Here is a 19,827-nt window from a genome sequence, read left to right as displayed (position 1 = left end):
ACTGCACCATCCTCCTCCTCCTCCTCCTCGCCGAGGATGCTCCGCGCAGCGCCGCAGCGGGCCGGGCGGTCGAAGCACCGTGCACACACCGGCGCGCCGGCTCGGCTCGGCGCCGGCGACGCTCGAGCAAGGGTTAACGCCGGCCGGAGCCGCGTCCTGCCCTCCGGCACCGCAGCCAGTGAGCGGGGCCGGGGCTGACGTAAGGCGGCGCGCTGCCACCCTGCATCGGGGACCGCGTCCGGCGGCACTGGCCCGGCGCAGCGCCGGGCGCTGACGCCCGCTGTAAATTACAACCGCTGGTTTTTCCCTAGCCGGACTCCGGGCGTCGTTCGGAAATTATAAGCAATGGGTATCAGCTGGCAGGTGTCCCCGCCGGCGCGTCGCCGTTCGCTTTCCCAGCGCCTCGGCCGGGAACCTCCTCCCGCCTCGCCTTTTGCAGCCGCGACTCTGCCCGGCCTCGGCCAACCCCTCCGCCAAAGTCCCGTCTCTTCGCGAAAGGCCGAGGAGCGGGCAGCGCCGGCTTGCGCAGCCCCGCGCCGCGACTTGTGCAGAAACGCGGCTGACTGACGGGGGCAATGCAGAGAGACCCTGGTTTGCCCCCCCCCGCTTTGTCTAAACCCCCCCTCCAGCAACAGCCGGTACCGGAGCGGCTCCTTCCCGGCCTCGGGAGTAACGTACCCCCCTAAGGAGGAACCGACTCGCTCTTCTCCGACGTGCTAAAAAGAGGAAAACAAGGGAACAGGAGGCACTAAACAGCCATCTTGTTAAACCCAGGCAGCTTTTCCAATTTCGCTCCCGAGCTGTTTATCACCATATAAAAAGCCCGATGCTCAGCGGAGCGCATAGAGACCAGAGCGCCGATGTTCTCGTCTTTCTCACGTTTAGAGCCCAGGCTAGACCTGACTGCGATTTAGCTCAGCAAATGAATTGTTTAAGTCTCCACTCGGACTCAGGGCCCAGAAAACAATTTCGATGTAGCCCTCAGGTGCAGCATCAGAAAAGTTGCAGGGGAAAGCAAGCCTCTTCGGTAGGGAGGAGGAGACGGGCGCAGATTCACAGCGGCGTCCACCGACGCAGCTTCTGCTCGGGGAAAAAAAAAAAAACCCCGGCTGCCCAGATAAACAAAGATGACCACGCCGCGGTTTGCTGGTGGGCTGCTTGCAACAACAACACACAGATGTTTTTCTGCTTGACTAGACAAAAGCAATGTCTGGGCCGAGAGCAAAACACACCATTTTTAGCGCGCGGAGACGTCCGTGTAAGCGGTGTGCACAAACAGGCGGCGGGGGCCGCGGGAAAGGCCAGCGTCCGGCGGGTCTGGCCGCACCAAGGGCTGGGTGGAGAAGCCAGGCAGATGCAGAGGCACCTTAAAGCTGCTGCTTTTTCACCTCGTACAAGAAGGCTTTCCTGCACGGAGCAGGAGCGAGAACCCCAGGGCGAAGCCCCGCAGGGGACCACCCGCTGCCCCCGGCGAGCCGGGCAGGGGCTCTGCCGCTCCGCGATACCTCGCCGACTGCTCCCAAAGCACCACTCAGACTAGTGGGGAGCCCTTCGGAGATCAGCGGAGGATGCCGAGCTTCTTCAAAGAGAGAAAGCAGGTTGCTAAAATTTTGCTCATTTCCATTTAATTAAGTACTGCGTACCTGGGAAGTGCTAGCAGCAAAGCCAGAGACATCTGAGCGTATGTTCTCTTGATTTAAGAAGAGAAGGGGAAAAAAAAAAAAAAGTGTTGCTTCTTCATGCAACCGGAGCCAAGCTACTAACATTAAAGCATCTGGAATTAATTATCTCAGCCAGATAATGTTTCCACAATTATTTCAATAACGCAAACAGCTCAACTTTTATTTGTATCCACCTACTAATGGAGAACAGAGGAAGGTTTTGCAAGAGGCAACAGCGCTGCACCTGCCGCAGCAGGGCACCGATCAGCCAGCCCCCCGCCGCTGTCGGGCCCCAAGCTGCAGAGCAGAGCGCCAGAAAGCTCCAGCTAAAGCTGGGGGCAAAGACGGACATCGACATCCTTGTTGCTAGCACGATGCAAATTGCATGGGTCTCCTCTTACCTAAGAGCAACCAAACGAAACCAGAGACGTGGAATTTGAAAATGCAGCATCCTCGTTTTTCATTTGCTTCGAGTCACTGTATTACCGTTGAACCCTGACATACAAGAGGTCACTCAAGAAGCAGGTAGTGCATGCCATGACAACCCGAGGGAACCTATCTGCCTTTTGCACCAACCACATACTTCTATGAAATGACAACTCGTTTTGGTGCGTTTTCCAGATCTTCAAGTACAAGAACAACAATAGAAAAGCAGCTACCAGCTCTCACCCAATTCACCAAGGTAGCCAGGAACATGGTGCCTCCACAGTCCCGTTTTACAGACACGCAGGCGTTCAAGCAGAATATTACGGGCGGCATCAGGAACCGGACAAACGGTCCTACTCCGGCAGCTGCCGAACTGCCCCGATCTTCTCACCGCTCTTCAGAGCACCTCAGAGGTAACCACCATTCCCTACGTTGTTCCACAGGGACGCAAGGTGCGTTAAGCAAGCGGCAATTTAATCGCAGCTGCCGAGCTGCGAGCGGCAGGCCATCGGGCCCTTTACAGCTTGACCAGCGGGACATCAAATTCACAACCCTGGATGGGAACGGAGGTGACGGCGGGGCGAGATGGGGAGGCTCCTGAGGCTGTAGCGAACTGGAGAGTCTACCCTGGGAGCCGTAAACCTCTTTCAAGAGCAGTGGAAATCAAGCCCGCTCCTTCCACACATTTACTGCTGAAATACGCTTCCCCTCCTGCGCGCTTGATCCAGCATAAACCACAGACATCCGCAGGGAGAATTAGCAAACATTTAAAATAAAAATGCAAGTGGTTCAGTACTAGGTAAGAACACGCCGGATTAACATGTTTCCTGTAGCAAACTAGTAAAGGCGAGGACATGCTGAAAGCGTACACGAGAATTCGTCCAGCAGGTTGTAAAACAGAAACGATGAAAAGCAACAGGGCAGAGCAAACCACACTTACTCCTTTTCTAAGGCGCTAGGTCTGCAACCGGCATTTTGTCCCACCCGGCACCTCGCTTCTGTGCTTTTTGCCCCTGCCGGGGACCTCGAGCCTGGCAGTCGCCTCGGGGCACGGCTCCGAGGACGCAGCTCGGGCCTGACGGAGCCGAACATCCCACCAGGCTGTCTCGCCTTTGCTGACGAAGGCCAGCACGCCGCCCTAGCGAGAGGTGCTCCAACAGCTCCCGGCATCGCTGATGCCGTCCTGCCATCGCGGATGGGGCTGGGGGGGCGGCCGTTGCTGCCCTCCACCCAGCGAGGGACACCGGCCACCTCCCGAGCCGGTGGGGCCACCGCCGCGCAGGGACGCGGGCGCAGCGGCAGCTTTACTCCTCCCGCAGTCGCGCTTCCCGGGGTTTCTGACCTAAACGTCGTGGCCTAGGGCAGCTGGGATTCTCACTTCTTCGGATGAGCGCGAGGTCTCACATCTCGAAAGGGAAACGGATGCGTCTCTCAAAAAGCGGGCCGCAACGGAGGCAAGTACAGCGACACAGGGACGCCAAGCGCTCGCAGCAGCCTGACTGGGCAACCAGCGGGTTGTAACCTGGGTTTGGGGCTCTGGGAGGAGAGGGGTCAGCAGGGAGCAGAGGGCAGCGAACGGGGCAGTCCCACGACCAGGCCGCCGGCGCGGCGCCGCTCTCGCGGCAGCCTTGGCGTCAACGTCGCTGCCATCGCCGAGTTCGTGATCGCAGAGGCTGCGCCTCCCCGTTGCCACAGCGCTTTCTGTTTTCTGTTAAAACAGGGCCACAGCAACGACACAAGTATAGATCTGCAAAGCCAAGAATATCCGGGAACGCTGCCAGCGAGAAGAATTCTTCCTTCGCGTCCTCCTGCTGTGTGCAAATTCACAGGAAACCCAACGTATAGCATATACTAGCGTGCCTTAACGCGAGAGCCAAGAGCCGCCTCTAGATGCTGGCTGCATCCCTGCCGCTTGGTGGAAGGAACGGCATGCCAGCAACGTTAAATCATCAAATAAAGAAAGAATCTAAACCTGCGCAGGTGCTTACAGACGCACCGAGGTGCCATCGCTTGAGAGAGCTAGGCTTGCCGCCGAGCGAGCCCAAACCGCAGCACGCGCACGCTGGGCGCAGCCCATGGACGCGGCATTTGGCATCGCGGCCGCTTCTCCGTCGCCCACCGCAGCGGTAGGGAGCGGGAGGGCAACGCTGTTCCACCACTTCAGAGCTGTTGGCAAGCTAGTAAGGCCCACTGTCCTCCAGAGCTTACCACCGCCACTGCACGACCCCGGGGAAACAGCCACAGTTCGCCTAAAGCTGCTTCTTCCCCGTTTGGGACAGAAGGGGAGCGGTACCCACACCCTGTCTGGATGCTCCGAGACCTTCTAACTGTCCATGTCGGCCCTGTCACTTTGCTTGTTTAATCCTTGCACTGAGACCATGCCAAGATGCTCCAAGATCGCAGCCAGCACCTGCCCGCGATCTCCCACCCGCCCCAGGCCCTGGTCGGGGTCTGGCGAGACAGGAGGTGACAAACCCACTCCCGGCTCCTCTGAGGAGCGTCGGCTGGTGGCAGTGGCTTGGGCGCGGAGAGCCGGGACGTGACAACCCCACCTCCAGCTCCTCCGAGGAGCATCAGTGAGCAGCGCTGGCCCAGGAGCGACGCCTACCTGTCCTCACCCGGCTCATGGCCGGAAGCTCTGTGCCTTGGTTTAGCCATTAGCGAAACAACTGCATCGGTGGAGAACTCACAAGGGGGCTATTAAGGCTCTGACTTGTGCTTCCTGTGGAGACCCTTCGGCGCTGGACTCTAACAGAAACGTGCCCTACTGTCATTACCACCCGAATCTCATGGAGTAGGAGATGTTGAGGCGTATGAGCAAAGCACGACAACCTGTCACACCAGTTCCCGTCAGAGGGGAAACCTGCTTTAGCTGCTCATTTCCCCTGTTCTCATGCAACATCCAACAGCTCCTACATCCAGGCTGGAGCCCCCTACGCTTCAGAAATCCCCATGCATGCTGCTGTGCAAAATTTGGAGACTAGAAAGGAAAGAGTTGATCCCCTGCACTTGCCCGATAGCCCGGGCACACGGGTGGCCCCGACGGCACCCAAGTGCCCGGTGGAGCCCAGCAAAGACAACAAAGGTGAGGACTGCGAGCACCCAGCCAGGTGACACCGAGCCAAGAGATGTTCCTCTGCCCCCAGCGCTGTCTACGCAACTGCACTGCCATTTGTGCTAACCTACAAAGGACCCGCTATTTTAAGGTGGCTCTCAGTTAAGTCGTTTCCAGGCAGCTGCTTTCCGGGGAAAGCGTTCCTTAAAATAAAGCTCTTTCCTTCTGCCTCACCCGCAGCTCTGACATTTTAGAGCTCCAGAAAATAAAACGTTTCAAAATCTAATTTTCAGCTTTGGAGCCGCAAAACCTAGAGGCAACACGCAAGCAGGGAGAGCTCGCTTCCAAGAGCCCAATCAGAGGACGAAAAGAGCAGCAGCCGCCGAGTACGACATACCTTTAGGAGGGAGAGATTTATTTCTGGCGCGGGAAGGGACTCTCACACCCTCCCGCTGCAAGAGCCGCTTGCTGCTTAACCACCGCCGAGTCCCCAGCGCAGGGACCTGTACCCCCGCGGGACCCAGCGAGACGGGCCGGATATACTTCCAAGGCGCCGCCTGCCTCGCTTGCCAGCTTCCAGGTCGCCACGGGGTTTCTCCTTCCTTGCCTCCCTCTAGGAATTGCACACAGAAAAAGCTGTCGGGAGCGACGACATTGGCACGACCGAATTAACACGGGGCATCCACCCCACCGGCCACGCGCCCTGTTACGCCACAACTTCATAAGCACGCCTTATCGCAAAGGTGTGTGCATGTGCATATATATATATATATACACTTTCTAGAATATATATATTTACCTACACACAGACACCCCTTTGTGACGTTTCTGTAGGGGGGATCTGCCCGCTGGGGATGGAGAGGTGGGCACACTGCAGCAATCAAAGCCGAGGCAAGGTAAATAAAGTTGGAGGGCCTTACAAGGCTGCTCTCTGTAAGGAGCTCAAACACAGCGAGCGCCGTGAGGAAAATCCTCGCCGTCCCTCCGAAGGAAGGCAAGCTGCAGGAGGGAGCTGTCTGACGCTTACGACAAGGGGGCTGCGACTGGCACCTGTCCCTGGCAGCGGGGAGGCTGCTCCCGCGGCCGGGAGACGTCGCGGGCGCCGAGCGCCTCGGGGGGAGCGGGCGTCTCCGGTGCGGGAGACGCAGTAGCACCGCTCTAAAACGAGCTCAGAGCCGGAGGTCCCCAGGCCGCTGCGGAAGGTGGGAGAGCCGGAGAAGGCCCCCCCCCCCCCGTTTGGGGACAACAGCTACATACATACGCTTACTTAACGCCCAGCACGCAGTGGGAGACAGCGGTGGCCCGGGACAAGGGTGGTGCTGGGCCGGGGTTTGCTGCAAAGCGTCACACCGGGACACGTATCCTCAGCCAGCAGAGTCGTGCAAGACGCGGGACATCGCGGCGTTCGGGGAGTCGCACCGCCTAGGTTATCTGCTGCAAAAGCGATCCAGCAGGAACCAGGCTGTTGGCAAGTTCTCCAGATAGGGTGGTTTTCTTTTTTTTTTAAAGCACATTCTTCAGCGAAAAATAGCAAGAGGAAAGACTTTACGATCTCGTTCTGTTCAGCAAAGAAAAACCGGTTAAGAGCATGCAGCTGGGAAGCACGAAGGTGTTCCTGATGCTCCGTAAGGACAGAGGGTTTCTTGAAACGGCCTTCGATGGACTTAGAAAGCTGCTAAGATCTCAAAGGGATCAACACAGAAAGCGTGAAGGAACAAGAGGGACAGTAACTGCTGGCTAAGGGAACAAGTGTTTTACTATTCCAAAATGCAAGAAGGAATCATACAAGGAGTGGAAACTAGGTCAAATTACTGAGGATGTGTATAAGCAACATCCCAAATGGGATGTATAGGGCTAAAACAGAAGAGATACAGCTACAAAGGACATTACAAAAAAATATTCAGAAAATATATTAGTCAAAAAATTAAAAAAAAAAAAAAAGATCGGGGAAGGAGCTGATCCCCCAAGCAAAGGAAAGCAAGTAACACATGACACCAAGAAGGCCCCAGCGCTCCTTGCTTTCCTTCGCTCCGGGCTGGAAAGGTGGGGCCGATGCGGCGGGCAATGCCGTGGGGCCAGCAGCGAGGGGGGCGCGCGGGCTAGCCCAGGGCAGCAACGAGCTGGAGACGGGCCTGCGGAGATCCTCCTGGAAGTACACCCGCGTTAGCCGAAATCGCCACAGCCACTGACGAGCATCTTTGAGAAGTCACGGAGAACAGCTCGGATTCAGAAGACGACAAACGTCATCTGCCTTGAAAATGGAAAGCTCAGGGGAAAAATACCGTAACAGGCAGTTAAGCAATCTATGAAAGCACGCAGAAAATAAGAAGGTAACAAGGACCACCTGGCGTGGGCTGGGAAGGGGGAAGCCACAAAGACCCCAATGCAAAAAACCACGTTGAGAAATTGAAGAAACGGCCTGAAATACTGCCAGGGGCAACCCGTCGGGGACGAGCGAGCAGCACCGCGCTTAAGGGCAACGCAACGAGCCAAACCGGACGGAGAACGGGGCGCTGTTTCGGGAGAGGATCTGATGGGCAGAGCACATCCCAAACTCGCCGCGAGGGACCGGTGCCGGCCGGCCCGGAACAAGGCGTCAGGGAGCCCGCGGGGACGACCGCCCGCAGGGGCCGCCTTTCCGCTCCACCTCCCCTCCGCAGCCCCGCGGAGCGGGGCCACGAAGCCTGGGAGATAGCAACAGCAACGCTCACACCTCTAGACAACGTCACCCTCGGCGAAAGCTTGAAATAAAGAGGTTGGTTTAATCCAGAGGAAAGACGACTTAGGGCTGCCACCGTGCCTGCTCTCAAAGCATCCAGGATAGCGGGACGAGGCTGGTGCAGGGAGCGCAAGGACCACGACCAGCCCCAGGGCAGCGCTCAGCTGGGGAGCAGACCGCTTAGCAGCCCAGCCTGCGGCCGGCTATCAAAGACCCCTAAAAAAAATAAAAGATAGTCCACACGCAGGGCGTTTCCCCCTCCCCTCCTCTCCCTTCTTCAAGGCTTAAATCAGCTCAACAGCCCTCTTCACAACTTCCCTTTTGATGTGTTCGGACCCACTGAAGTTTCGTTCCTCCCTCGAGGAAGGGGAGGGAAGCGCGCCCGGGAGATGACTTCGGAAACGCGGGGCCGGCAGGGCCGCGGCCGCGCAGAGGGAGGCATCGCCCGCGGCCCCGGCGCCCAGCCCAAGCCGCTGCCCTCCGCCGAGCGCCCGGCGAGCAGCTGCTCAGCCGTCTATTTTAAACCACCGTTCCCCGGTTTAAAATAGCTAACGAGAGGCCGAGCTGCACCAATAGGTTTTTTTTCCCGGCCGGGAGCGGTGGGCGTTCGCGGCTCTGGTGGACGTCTGCCGGGCTGCCCCCACGTCTCTGCGCTCCTGCCACGTTTTCGACACCGGAGCAGAGCTTGCGGCGAAGGGAGAGAGGTTTCTAGCGCCCGGGCCGGCTCCTGCGCCCTCGCCATGCAGCACCAGCTTCAGGACGGCTCCAGCGCAGCCCTTCTAGACGGACGGGCATCCACCAGCAGACCACGCGCCTCTACGCTGCTTTTCTTAATCCTCCCTCCAGTTTTATCGGACTTTCCCAAAACTCCCCAGCCGGGAGCGGGTTTGCCCGGCAGGGCGGCTCTCCGCCACCCGAGGACGGCGGTGGCGGCGGTGGCGCAGGAGGGACTTTCTCAGGAAGCAGCCACCCGCCGCCGCGCGTGCCCACCGCTCCGCGTCCGCGCCTCCGTCCGCCTTGCTCGCTCGCGGAGGGATTCGTCCTCGGCGCGCCCCCGCGTGCCGTCCGGCCGGAGGCAGCGCGGGCTCCAGCGCGTTCCCGCGCTGCCTTCCCTCGCCCCGGCGGCCGAATCCTCGGCCCGGGGATTTTCACCAGCTCGGCGCTCGCGCTGCCGACCCGCCTGCTCTAGCGACTCCACGTTACAGCTCCGACGGCCGCCTTGCTTCGGGAGCTTCTCAAGCCAACGGTTGGGGTGAAGCAACGCCAAGCGAGCAAGCCGCCCGTGCGAGGACGGGAAAGGACGGCCACCGCGCCGCACTTACCTGACCACGGGCTCGGGGATGGCCTCGGCGCTGGCGGGCACCTGCACTCCTTTCTCCCACTCTTGTCTCCAGGGATCCGCAAGGATATAGTACTCATCCGGGCTCAGCTGGAACGAGTCCGGGATCTTCATGGCCGTTATCAGGTCAGTACGGAAGACCTACAGCGAAAAGAAACCCAAGGGGACAGCCTTTAACGGGGCTTGGCAGGGGCACCAACGGCATCGGCGGCTCCTAGGCAAGGCAGCGCCCCCGAGGAACCGGCCGCCCCCGAGGAACCGGCCGCCCCCGGCACGACGGACGGAGCCGCGTGGAGCGGCGCAGCACAGACAGCGCCAAAATGGGTCAGCTCCTGCCACGCATCATCAGGTTTTTCCACCAGACAAGCTACATTTTAAAACCACCCCGCTCGCCAGTCTGACGCAGTCAATCCCAGCTCCGCGAAGGGCCCTAGACGTTACGACGGGCAGACGGGGCGGACGCTGCCGGCAAGGGGCCCCCCCGACGGCGTCTCGAACGGCGCGGCTCGGCGCAAGCTGCTGCTTTACCTGCTGCAGCATCCCGCCAACCCTCCGTGCCGCAGCTTCCCGTCGGGGGCACCCTGCCCAGCCGCCAGCCTGCTCAGGCAAAGCGGTTTCACCGGGGTCCCGCTCTCGGCCCAGGAGCAGGACCTGAGCGCAGCTGCGCGATCCCCCTGCTCAGAGCTGCGGGGACAAATCCCCCTGTGCTCAGGCTGGGCTGCGCCCCACGTATCGGCCTCGGGATTTCCGCAGGGATAGCTCAACGCAGAATATGCCCCGTTTTTTGCTCCGAAAGAGATCACCAGGAACAGGCTGCGGCGCCTAGCAGGAAGGACCGGGCGGCTGAGGTTTCAGCGCAACGCCCGGGGTGTTTCGCTGAGCTCTCCAGCCATCTGCTGGGTCAGCGGAGATGCCAACGGCTTACTAAATTATAAAGCTATTTTGCATTTTATTTTTCTGCCTCGTTCCTAAGGGGAAAGATAAGAGTTCAGAGCCTTGGGAAAAACAGCTCGTTTAGTGAGTAGGAAAGTATCAGACTAAATGGCGATATATACGCCTGCTTACGTGTCCGCAGCTGAACACACGGAGGTTTTTACGGACCCACGGAGCCTCCTCTGAGATGGCCGCTGAGCCCCTCCTCTGCGAAAACCCTCCAGCCCCTTGGAGAGAGAATTTGCTCATTCTCCATTTCACTCCTGGCCCTGCAGAGTCTTCCCTGAACATACTATGATGAGAAAATCACTCCCCAAAAAAATCCATCACGGTAAATAAGGTTTTCTTTCCAGAGGATTGCCTGACAGCAATGGCTCGAGTAATCCTGCCTCTTGCAGAATAAAAATAAATTGTAAATGAAAATGGATGATTTCTCCTCTCCACCATCTGCTCCTAGCTGAAGTAATACCGCCCAATGCCAGCAATAGCACTTGGGCACTATCTAGCTCTAACCGCTCTGTCTCCGCTACTTCTGCGGTACCTTCTGCAGGGCTGCGATGGACCAGGTGTTTTCTTCAGATGCTTTTTAATCTGTTCTCAGTGTCTATTCTCAAAATGAGTATTGCTGTGCAAGAACGATAATAAACGATACAATCTGGTTTTACACTTTCAATACCAAGATAAAGCGCTGTGGAGAGTATTTTGGAAACCAAATCAGCCAACGTGCAGGAAACTAGACGTTTAACTAAGACCACGGAGACCAGTATTTAGGTCAGTTCATTTAATCCTCAGAGTCTCAGCTGATAACCCAATTATAGAGTTAAGTACAAATACATAAACAACCTTTGCTATGTTGGGACCTCTCTGAAGTACATCAGGACCTTCCTCCGGACGCACCTCTTTGGAGACATTATTGACCACACCTGTATGAAGCTATTTCGAGTTGCCCAGCCAGGGTCCCAATGCATCTTTCAATAAACACAAAAACCAGCCTCCACACTGCAGCCAGAATTAGGCTCAGCTGGAGAAGGATCAAGTCCCTTTAAGTCTCCGCGTGCTATAAATTCTTACAAACACCACAGTAACTTTTTACCACTCTGTCAGTGGGGGAAATCTAAAAAAAAAAAAAAAAAAAAGATTAAGATAAGCGCTAATTAAGCATGAGAGGGAACATGTGAGATGTCATAATCCTCCCAGCGCTTCGAGTCTGAATATCGAGCCCCAAGAGGCAAACCAAGTAACCCACTTGTAGCTCATTTTCTACAAACACGTCCTCTTCTTGACCGATCTGCGCTGCTGCCGTGCCCGCACCACCAAAACCCAGGACGACCGGCTCTGTCTCCCAGCAGCGCCCCAGGCGCTTAGCAGACGTGGAACGGGCAAGCGTTGGTCTGGGGGCTATGAGAGGCGCCCGCGGATGACAATTATCCCCCGGAGAGAATTGAACATAACCCATCTTCCGCGTTTCCCCACCCCGAATTTTGCACGTCGCTTCAGCCTGGCTTAGGCAGGGGGGTGGCGGGGTCCCGGCGCGGCCCTGCAAGGCAGCAGCCGCCCTCCCCGTCCCGGCTTGGATGGGCGAAGGGTGCACACGCGCGTGCGCGTGTGTGTGCGAGCGAGGCGGCCGGCTGCGGCCGCCGGCCCCGGCGCGCCCCGGCAGGGACGCAGCCGCGCGGGCAGCAGCCCGCTCTCGTAAGGCGGAAAAGCGCGTGCGGCAGGCGGGACAGGGGCGGCGCGTTGCCGGGCACGTTCGGGTCCGGCAGAGCGCCGGGAACGCGGGCTGCGCGCTGGGGATTTTCCAGCCCCGGCCCTAGCTGAGGTCCGTGGGGCTTTCTGCTCGCTCCCAGCCAGCACCAGCAGCCCTCCGCTCTTCCCAGCACGAAACCGTTCGTCGTAGCTCATGAGTCACAGGGGCTTTTATTAAAAAGAGAAGACGACGAGAACAATGAGAGCCCCGGGAACGCTCTGTGGTGGCACACATCGCCCGTCCCTGCCGCCCCGGCCGCTCCTCCGGCCGGCGCCCCGCGGGGCTCGGGGCCGCCGCCGATACCGTCCGCTGGCGGGCGACCAGGAGGCACTCGCGCGCGCGTTCGTTTGGGAGCCGCTCTGCTAGCTCCTCATCTAGCCTTGCTCCCTCTCGAAATGCCGAGCGCTGAAGTTTCATCCACCAGCAGGACGTCACACAGGAGCAAGCGGCGTTTTTGTCCGGCCCCTTCCTAGCACGCGAGAGACAACGGTGTTGAGCTGCTCCGACCGCCCCGGCCGGGGAAGAGCGACCAAGGCCCCGCAGGCCAAGCCCTCAACAGAGGCGTCTGGTCTCCTCGTGCTGCCCACGAAGAGCACGGCCAGCCGCTCCGGCCCAGCGCTCTCTCACAAAGGCGGCTTTGGTGGAGCATGGGGAGCCCAGTGACTAAAGCGCACGTTGCATTGCGCCATTATATACCTACGGCGCTGGGGGGGGGAAACAAAACCATCCAGAAGGATCTAATGCAATAATAAGTACTTTTTCAAAGGGAAACTATAAAAACGAGGATGTTTGTTAGAAGGAAACTTACAGGAGCCGCTAGAAGGCTCAAATCGTTGCAAAGGGATATAAAAAGGCATCCTGTGAAACATGGAAAACAGAAAACGTCGTAAACCGTGCAGACTCGTGGTTTCCTCCTCATCTCAGAAAGGACGGGGCTGAAGTAAACACGATCAAGCGAAGGGCGAGAGGGACGTCGGGCGAGACGGGCAGCGTCCGCACGGGGAGAGCCGGCGCCGAGCGGGACCCTGCCGGCGGCCGAGGGCGCCTCAGGCAGCCGCGCACGGGCTCACGCGCGTACTTCTACCCCCCGAAGCAAGTCCTTCAGCGGCGGCACTGGCTGCCGGGCGCCGTTTTGGCTACCGAGAGGCTCGGGGAGGGGGGAAGCTAACGCCTCGGCCGCAGCAGGGAGGCCGCAGCAGGGGAAGCATCGCCGTTCGCTTCCGTCCTCTCCCGGGAGCCGGGCGGCCGCTCCGCCTGGGGCCTGCGCTCGCAGCCGGAGCGGAGGGCAGGGGGCGGCGGCGGGGGGAGAGCCGAGGCGGGTCGCCAGCGTTGAGTAATTACGCGCGGCCCCCAAAAATTCCCCCGTACTTTCACAGGCCGCTCCGCTTCGCTTTCTGTTTCGGCTCTCAGGCGGCCCCAAGGCGGTCGGCTAAGCCGGGCGCCGGGCAGCTTTTGCTCCGCTCGGCTTGCTCCGGAGCGCCGCGCGCCCGGAGGAGGACCTGGAGGCACCGGCGCCGCTCATCTCACCTCTTCAAAAGCGTGCCAGGCACAGGGGGGAGGCAGTGGTGGAAACGAAGCCCCTCCGAGGGCTGCGCCCTGCCCTTTGCGAGCGGGGGCTTCGGCCGGCAGCAGCCACCCCGCCGCCCCGCTCGGGGAGAGGCACGCGTAAGCAAAACATCACGCCCCCAGCCCTCCTCCGCAACCCTGGGCCCAGCAGCGACGTCGGCCGCGCCGGCTCCTCGCCAGCCGGCGCGTTCCCAGCCCCTTCGGCTGCTACCAACCGCTGCCCAGCTTGTCCCCGCGGCGCGAGCGGCCGCCGGCGCCCGGGGACGCACCCGCGCGAGCCCGTCACCGCGACCCGAGCGAAGCGCAGCTATAGCTCCGCCACTGACCACAGGAAAACCTCAAAACCTCCGCTCAGCTCGACGCCAACCCCGGACGCTGCAAGGACGCACGTGCTCTCGGCGAGCGAGCTGGAGCCGGCGCGGAGGCGGCAGCCCTGCCGGCTTCACCCTCCTCCAGTCTCAGCCCTCTCTCCGACCGCGGCCGGCGGCGCGGGAGCGGAGGAAGGCGGCAGCGACGTCCCTCCTCCGGCTTCGCTCTTCGCTTTGCCCGCCGGTGGGAACGCCGCATCCGGGCCGGCCGCCGCGTCCCGGCCCCGCCGCGTCCCGCTCGTCCCCGCGCCCCGCTCCCTCCGGCCAGCGCCCGCACGGGACGGGGGCCGGCGCCTCGGCAGGCTGCTGCCGCCCCGGCCCCCGCGGGGAACCCCAACTGGGAGGAAGCCTGAAGACCTACGTACCTCGGAGGGCTTCTTCTCCTTCTGCCTCGACCAGTTGGACTTGGTATTCGGGATTTTGGAGCATCTCGACGCGGACGTGGTGTGACCTGCAGCGAGGCGAGAGAGGAGAGTCACCTGGGAAAGAGGCCGAGCCGTGACGGCGTCTCGGTCGGAGCGCCGGCGCCGCCGCGGCAGCCTCCACCCGGCCTCGGGTCAGTGCCCAGAGGGGATAACCTTCCCCCCCACCCCCCGCCCCGATATGGCCCTTTTTTTGTGCATTTTTCAAGGCACTTCACACAAGTAGACGAACATCACCTTCCTACTTCGGGAGAGGATGAAGCAGAGGTCCCCAAAACTCAAAAAAACTTGGCCCGAAGTGAGAAAAGCGAAGCCATAGACAAGAACGGCTTGGGGAGGGCATGGGCCAGGGCCGAACCCCCGAAAGCAGGCGCCTGCTGGCATCAAGAGATTAAGAAGGCAGGACTGCACTTTTCTAACACGGATGCTTCAAGACAAGCGTCCGAGCTGCCCGCGGGCTTCAGCTCTCACGGTTAAAAAACAAAAGGTGGCCAAAACTGCGTAAAACCCACGCGTGGGCGCCAGTGAGTTTGGGGCGGGTGGGCGCTCGGCCCGCGCCGACCCGGCGTCGCTACCAAGGGGCTCTCGCCGCGCCGGAGAGGAGGCGTCAGGAGGGGCCGGGGCGCAGGCGGCGCGGGCTGCCGGGGCGCGGGAGCGAGGCAGCGGCCGGCCGAGCGGCGACAGTCGCTCCTCCGCTCGGGCAGCCGCCCCAAGAGCCGCCGCTCGCGCTGGCAGACGGAGGCGACGCTTTCTTGCCGAGCCCTGACGCGGCCCGGGAGGCTGCGCCAACGCGCCGCCGCCGCTCGGCCGAGGCGTCAGCAAGGAGGCGGCCGCTTTGTTGACAATTAACCTGCCGGAGAGCTCAGCTATCACCTGCAGCATAAACATCAACGTCCGAGAGAGATAAGGCCGGGTTGTTTAACGCCGCGGTGGAAAACGCCGGGACCCCCGAAGGCGCGGGAGCTGGTTGAGGCCGCGGGGCTCCGCGTGCCGCCGAGCGCCCAGCCCGCGCCGGGGCTGCGGACGCAGCGCCCTCGGGGCCCGCAACGCTCTCCGCGGCCCCCGGGGCCCCCGTCCCGCAGCCCGACAGCCGGCCAGGCGTCCGCGGTAGCCGTGCAAACTCCGCTCCCGCTGACAGCTATTTTGGCTGCAGCGCTGCGAACGGCAGCCAAGCCCAGCAAGAGCAGCCTTTCCGTAACCCGCTGTGATCTCCCCATCGCGCCGTCGGAAAAGGCCCGGCAGTTCAGTGTCTTTAGCCAAGTCCCTTCGGCTCTCGGCTGCTCGGTGAGGCAGATCCTGTAAAGCCTGGAGAGCAAATTCCCAGCAAGGCGCGGAGGAAATTACTGCGACATTCGTTAAGAAACCAAGAGCAACTGGTAGGAAACTCCAGAGACCAGACGAGGGATTACATCGGTGTCTCTGGGGGTACCGAAGAGCTAAAGCGTTGCGGTAGTGCTGCAGCGGGTGAAACCCCGAAACAAGTGGGAGAGGGAAGCGCTCTATTTATAGCCCCGACCCAGCACGCTTGCACACGTTCACTGCTGAGCACACGTTTCCGCGCTCCGCTGCGGGAGGACGCGCAGAGGTACACGCTTAAAAGCAAGCGTGGGCTCAGGAGCTCTCCCGACAGGAGGCCCAGCTCCCCCTTGTCCCACATCACTCCTGAGCAACCAAGAAGGAAGCACCAAGGGTCCCGTTCTGCCCCGACTCCGGCAACGCTTCCCTCTCCAGCCGCTCGCAGCCTGCGGCGCGCACGAAAGGACAACGTGCCCGCCGAGGGGCTTGCTCCGCCTGCGGATGGGCAGCTCTCCCTGTGGCCAGCTCCTCGCGCAAGGCAGACCCCCCCCCATCAGCTCGGGGGGGGACGGGGAGGGGGCCGCGGCCAGGCGATAAAATCGGCATGAGCGTCAGCGACCGACCCGCCAAGGCGCTCCTCTCAACTCTCGCAAAGCAATTATTCAAACGCTCTCCCCGCTGGAGGTGAGTCGCTTTAGTTATCTCGCTCAAAGCCTTGAATTAAAGGTCTTACTGTCAGTGGTGTCGGAGTTATCACTGCTGATCGAGTACTTTCGTCGTTTTTCTTCCATCTGCAACAAAAGAAATTGAACATCGCACTTAATGCTCAGCAAGCTCATCTCGGCGCCGCACCACCGCTACCTCCGCTCTCCCAGCCAACGCTTACCCTCATGACACAGACCTCCCCGGGGGCTTTAACCACAGAGGGAAACGATCCTCACGAGAGGTTTTGGGGTTTTTTTCCCCCCCCCCCCCCACTTCAGGGGGGTGCTTCTGTGCCCGCTCTCCCTGCCCGGGGAGGCACGGTCAGCCCGCTCCCATCGCCCGCTTTGGCCCGGCGACCGGGACGCGCAGCCCGACGGCTCTCGGCCCCGCGCACGCCCGCGGAGGCCGCGATCTCCGGAGGCGAGCAGACGCACGGACGGAAACGGCGCCGGGGAGGGGGGGGAAGTCCGGGCGCCGCGCAGCTCAGCAGGACCCCCGCGTGCAACCCCGCCGGGGTTTTACCCTCTGAGTCAGCTTCCCACGCAGCCACCAGCTACCGCAGGCTCCTCCTGCCTCTGCCGAACAGCCGGCGCGCGCCGGCCAACCCCGGGGAGGCCCCGCCGCAGCGCAGGGCACCTTCTCCCAAGGTCCAGGAGGCAGCGCGGCCCCGGGGAGCCCAGCGGCCGATGCGCTTCGCCGCGCCGAACGAGTCGCCGAAGCGCTCAAAAGCGGAGTACCTCGAGGCGCGGCTGCTCCTCTGTTGTCTTTTCAAGGGTTTACCAGCGTGCACGAGGTGACGACCGGCGTGGCCGCCCAGGGCTCCCTGAAGGGCTTGGGGGGCTCCGCGCGGGAGGCGCCACGCGAGGGCTGAGCAGCCATCCGCAGCCCTGCCGTGGGGCACGGCACGTGCAGGAAACGCCTTGAATCTCCCGGGCATCTTCCTACTTCTTCCCGAGATATTTTGCACGGCCCTAACAGTGCAGGGGCACTACTGTTCCCCCAAACGGCAAGCGGGGCAGCGAAGGGAAGCCCGGCTCTGTTCGGCGTGGCTCAGCCGCAGCAGGCAGCAGCAGCGCAGCGACGGGCGAGCGGGCTGGAGCGTGCCGTTCCCCCTCGAACCACGGCAAAAGCCCCGCAAACACCTAAGCGTATAAAATCCCGGCAATACAGCCGGTATTTTACAATGTATGTGCTATGTTTTATCACGCCATTATAAGGGATAATACTACAAAGTGCCATAAACATTTTAACTATCAGTGCTGGGGAAAGCATTGCCCTGTCAAAACAGGATTAAAAATGTTCCTTGAGAATATGGCAATATCAATACTTTCCTCCAGCGATTCGAGGGGAAACAGATGTTATTAAACCAGCCTTGTTTCGAGTAGCCATTAGATGTTGCTTGGGGAAAATGATATCGAAGACAGATTTAAATGCAGTTTACTTGTTTTCAGTGGAAAATCTACCCGAGCTTTTGAAACTGGTTCCTACTGGTCCGAGGTGGCAAAGAGGCTTCTGGAATATAACAGCGGAGCTACACGCTCACTGATTTATGGACTTCTTAGTCACTGAGATTAAATAAACCAAACACAAGAAGAGGGGGGGGGAAAGGAGCTGAAGCAGAAGAAGTGAGCAGATGCCCCACAAAATTTCCAGTGTTTCCCATCCTTAGCTTTCCGGCCAGGCAGCGGCACGGCCATCGCTGCCTTTCCAAGGGACGGGCAGGTACGTGGCTAACGCGCAGGCGCAGGGGTCGGGATGCCGGCGCTGCTCTCGGCTCTGACGCATTGGTGGGAGGATGCACTGATCATGCCCTTAATTGCGCTTGGTCCCCACGTCCTGCTCCTATCCTTTTTCCACCCGGCAGACTTATACGAGATCAGTTCGGAGGATGGCAGCATCCTCCGAACAAAATCCTGCCTCGGTTGCTCCGATTCAAACTCTGGCTTGAGCAAAAGGTGGGCATCCATGAACTGAGCACCACCGAAACACGACCACGGCTCGGGTCACAACCGGAGCGGAGGGCTGTAACGGCAGCTCACGGCTGGGCAACCCAGGCGCTCCTTCTGGCACCCGTCGCCGAGGGAGACACGTTGCCCAGTCCCTCCGCCTCCGCCGGGTGACAGCCGCGCCGTCCCCGCGAGCGACACACAGACCCAGCAGGGCCCGAGCTCCCGTGCCGACCTGCCGCTGAACGAGCCAGCTTTCAGGAGCAATTTAAAGTCTCCGCAAAATGCAGTCTACGCCTCAGAACTAATCCTTGGTTGCCATTTCACCTCTAACTGGCCCATTCCCCACATGGCATCGTTATTAAAGTCATAAACATATGCCCCCAAAAAAGTGTCCTACTTTGAAAAGGTCCCTCGTAAGTCAAACATGGCCTAAAAGCTAGCTTTTACGGAGCCAGAAACCAACAGAAAGGTTTCTATGTATGCTGCTTAAAAAATTCAAACAGAAACAGATGCGGGTTTCTTTTATAGACAGATGAGCATCCCCCTGAAGTGTCTGCGACTCCAACCGCACGGCCCTGCGCTAATGCCTGCAAACCCCAAAGCGGAATCGCCTGCAAACCCGCACGCCGGTTCAGCATTGCCTTTGTTCGGGCTGAGAAAGGCAGATTAAAGCTAAACAAATGACCGGGATGGCCCTGGGATGGCCCACCATCAGCCTATATACATTTAAATCACCGGGCCTTGCACAAATTAGCCACGGGGTTGGCGGTGAAACTAAGCTCCTGCCCTGAGGCCACCCAGTCCCGGAGCCCAGCACCGGGAGCCAAAGCGTGAGCTCCCATCCCACCCGGGTGCGCTCCAGCCCAAAGTGCTTCCTCCAGCCTCCAGCCCGCCAGCGAATGCTCCATAGTTCACACGTGCGAGGAAACCCGCTTAGGCTTCCCAGCTGGCTGGAAGCTCTTCAACCCGCCAAGGGCAGAAGGGTTGGGAGCTCCCGGGAGCGTCCCGACGGCGCGGCATGCAGTGGCGCCCCGGGGACCTCGGAGCAGCAAGGAGGAGCAATTCTGCACTACGGGAAGCGAAGCAGACAAATTCCCAGATGTCTGCGATCGCCGCTTCCCACAGGTAACACGACAGAGAAATCCGCGCAAGCTGCAGCAGAAGGCATCTGCTCCTGGGCTGCTCCTAGCCCTTTTCTGCGTTTCGGGGCGTCCCTCGTGCTCACGGTCTCCCCGGCACGACGACCTGTCACGCTGTGACAGTCGAGCACCGCGCGCTGAATTATGCGCTCTGTTTGCAAGCTGCAATGAGACTGCAGAAAACCACTTCCCTGTTTGCTCTTCCAACACAGAAATAGGAACACAAATAGAGAAGAGTGCCCCCAGCGGCACGCCGGCCGGCTCCTGGCAAGGCGCGGACCTGGCCGGCGACGGTCCCATCCCTGGGCACCCTGGCTCCAGGAGGCTCACGGGGAGCGTTTCCCTTCGGCCTTAACCATTTCTTTGCTCTGTCTAGGAACAGGCAGGCAGCGAGTTGTTAGAAAGCGTAACGAGCAGGGAGGAAGGCAGAGAGGTCGCTGCCTCCGTGCCGTGCCGCGAGAGAGGGCTGTCCTCGCAGGACTGCCTTTCCTCGCCAGCGGTT

At 60.3% G+C, this 19,827-nt stretch overlaps 1 protein-coding gene across 5 annotated transcripts in view; it reads right to left on the bottom strand.

Moving 5' to 3' along the window:
- JADE2 (jade family PHD finger 2) overlaps window positions 1-19,827 on the bottom strand; it is a 68,920-nt gene that overhangs the window by 45,618 nt on the left and 3,475 nt on the right. For all 5 annotated transcript variants that reach the window (XM_068959207.1, XM_068959208.1, XM_068959210.1 and 2 more), the window contains 3 exons: window positions 16,266-16,323; window positions 14,180-14,265; window positions 9,184-9,341 (listed from right to left, as the gene is read on the bottom strand). In XM_068959207.1, coding sequence (XP_068815308.1) covers window positions 9,184-9,341; window positions 14,180-14,265; window positions 16,266-16,323 — 302 coding nt within the window. The remainder of the gene's footprint in view (window positions 1-9,183; window positions 9,342-14,179; window positions 14,266-16,265; window positions 16,324-19,827) is intronic.

Source organism: Struthio camelus, chromosome 13 (genome assembly GCF_040807025.1).
Source record: "Struthio camelus isolate bStrCam1 chromosome 13, bStrCam1.hap1, whole genome shotgun sequence".
Classification (NCBI taxonomy): Eukaryota; Metazoa; Chordata; class Aves; order Struthioniformes; family Struthionidae; genus Struthio; species Struthio camelus.
This window is presented reverse-complemented; position numbering and strand designations above follow the sequence as displayed.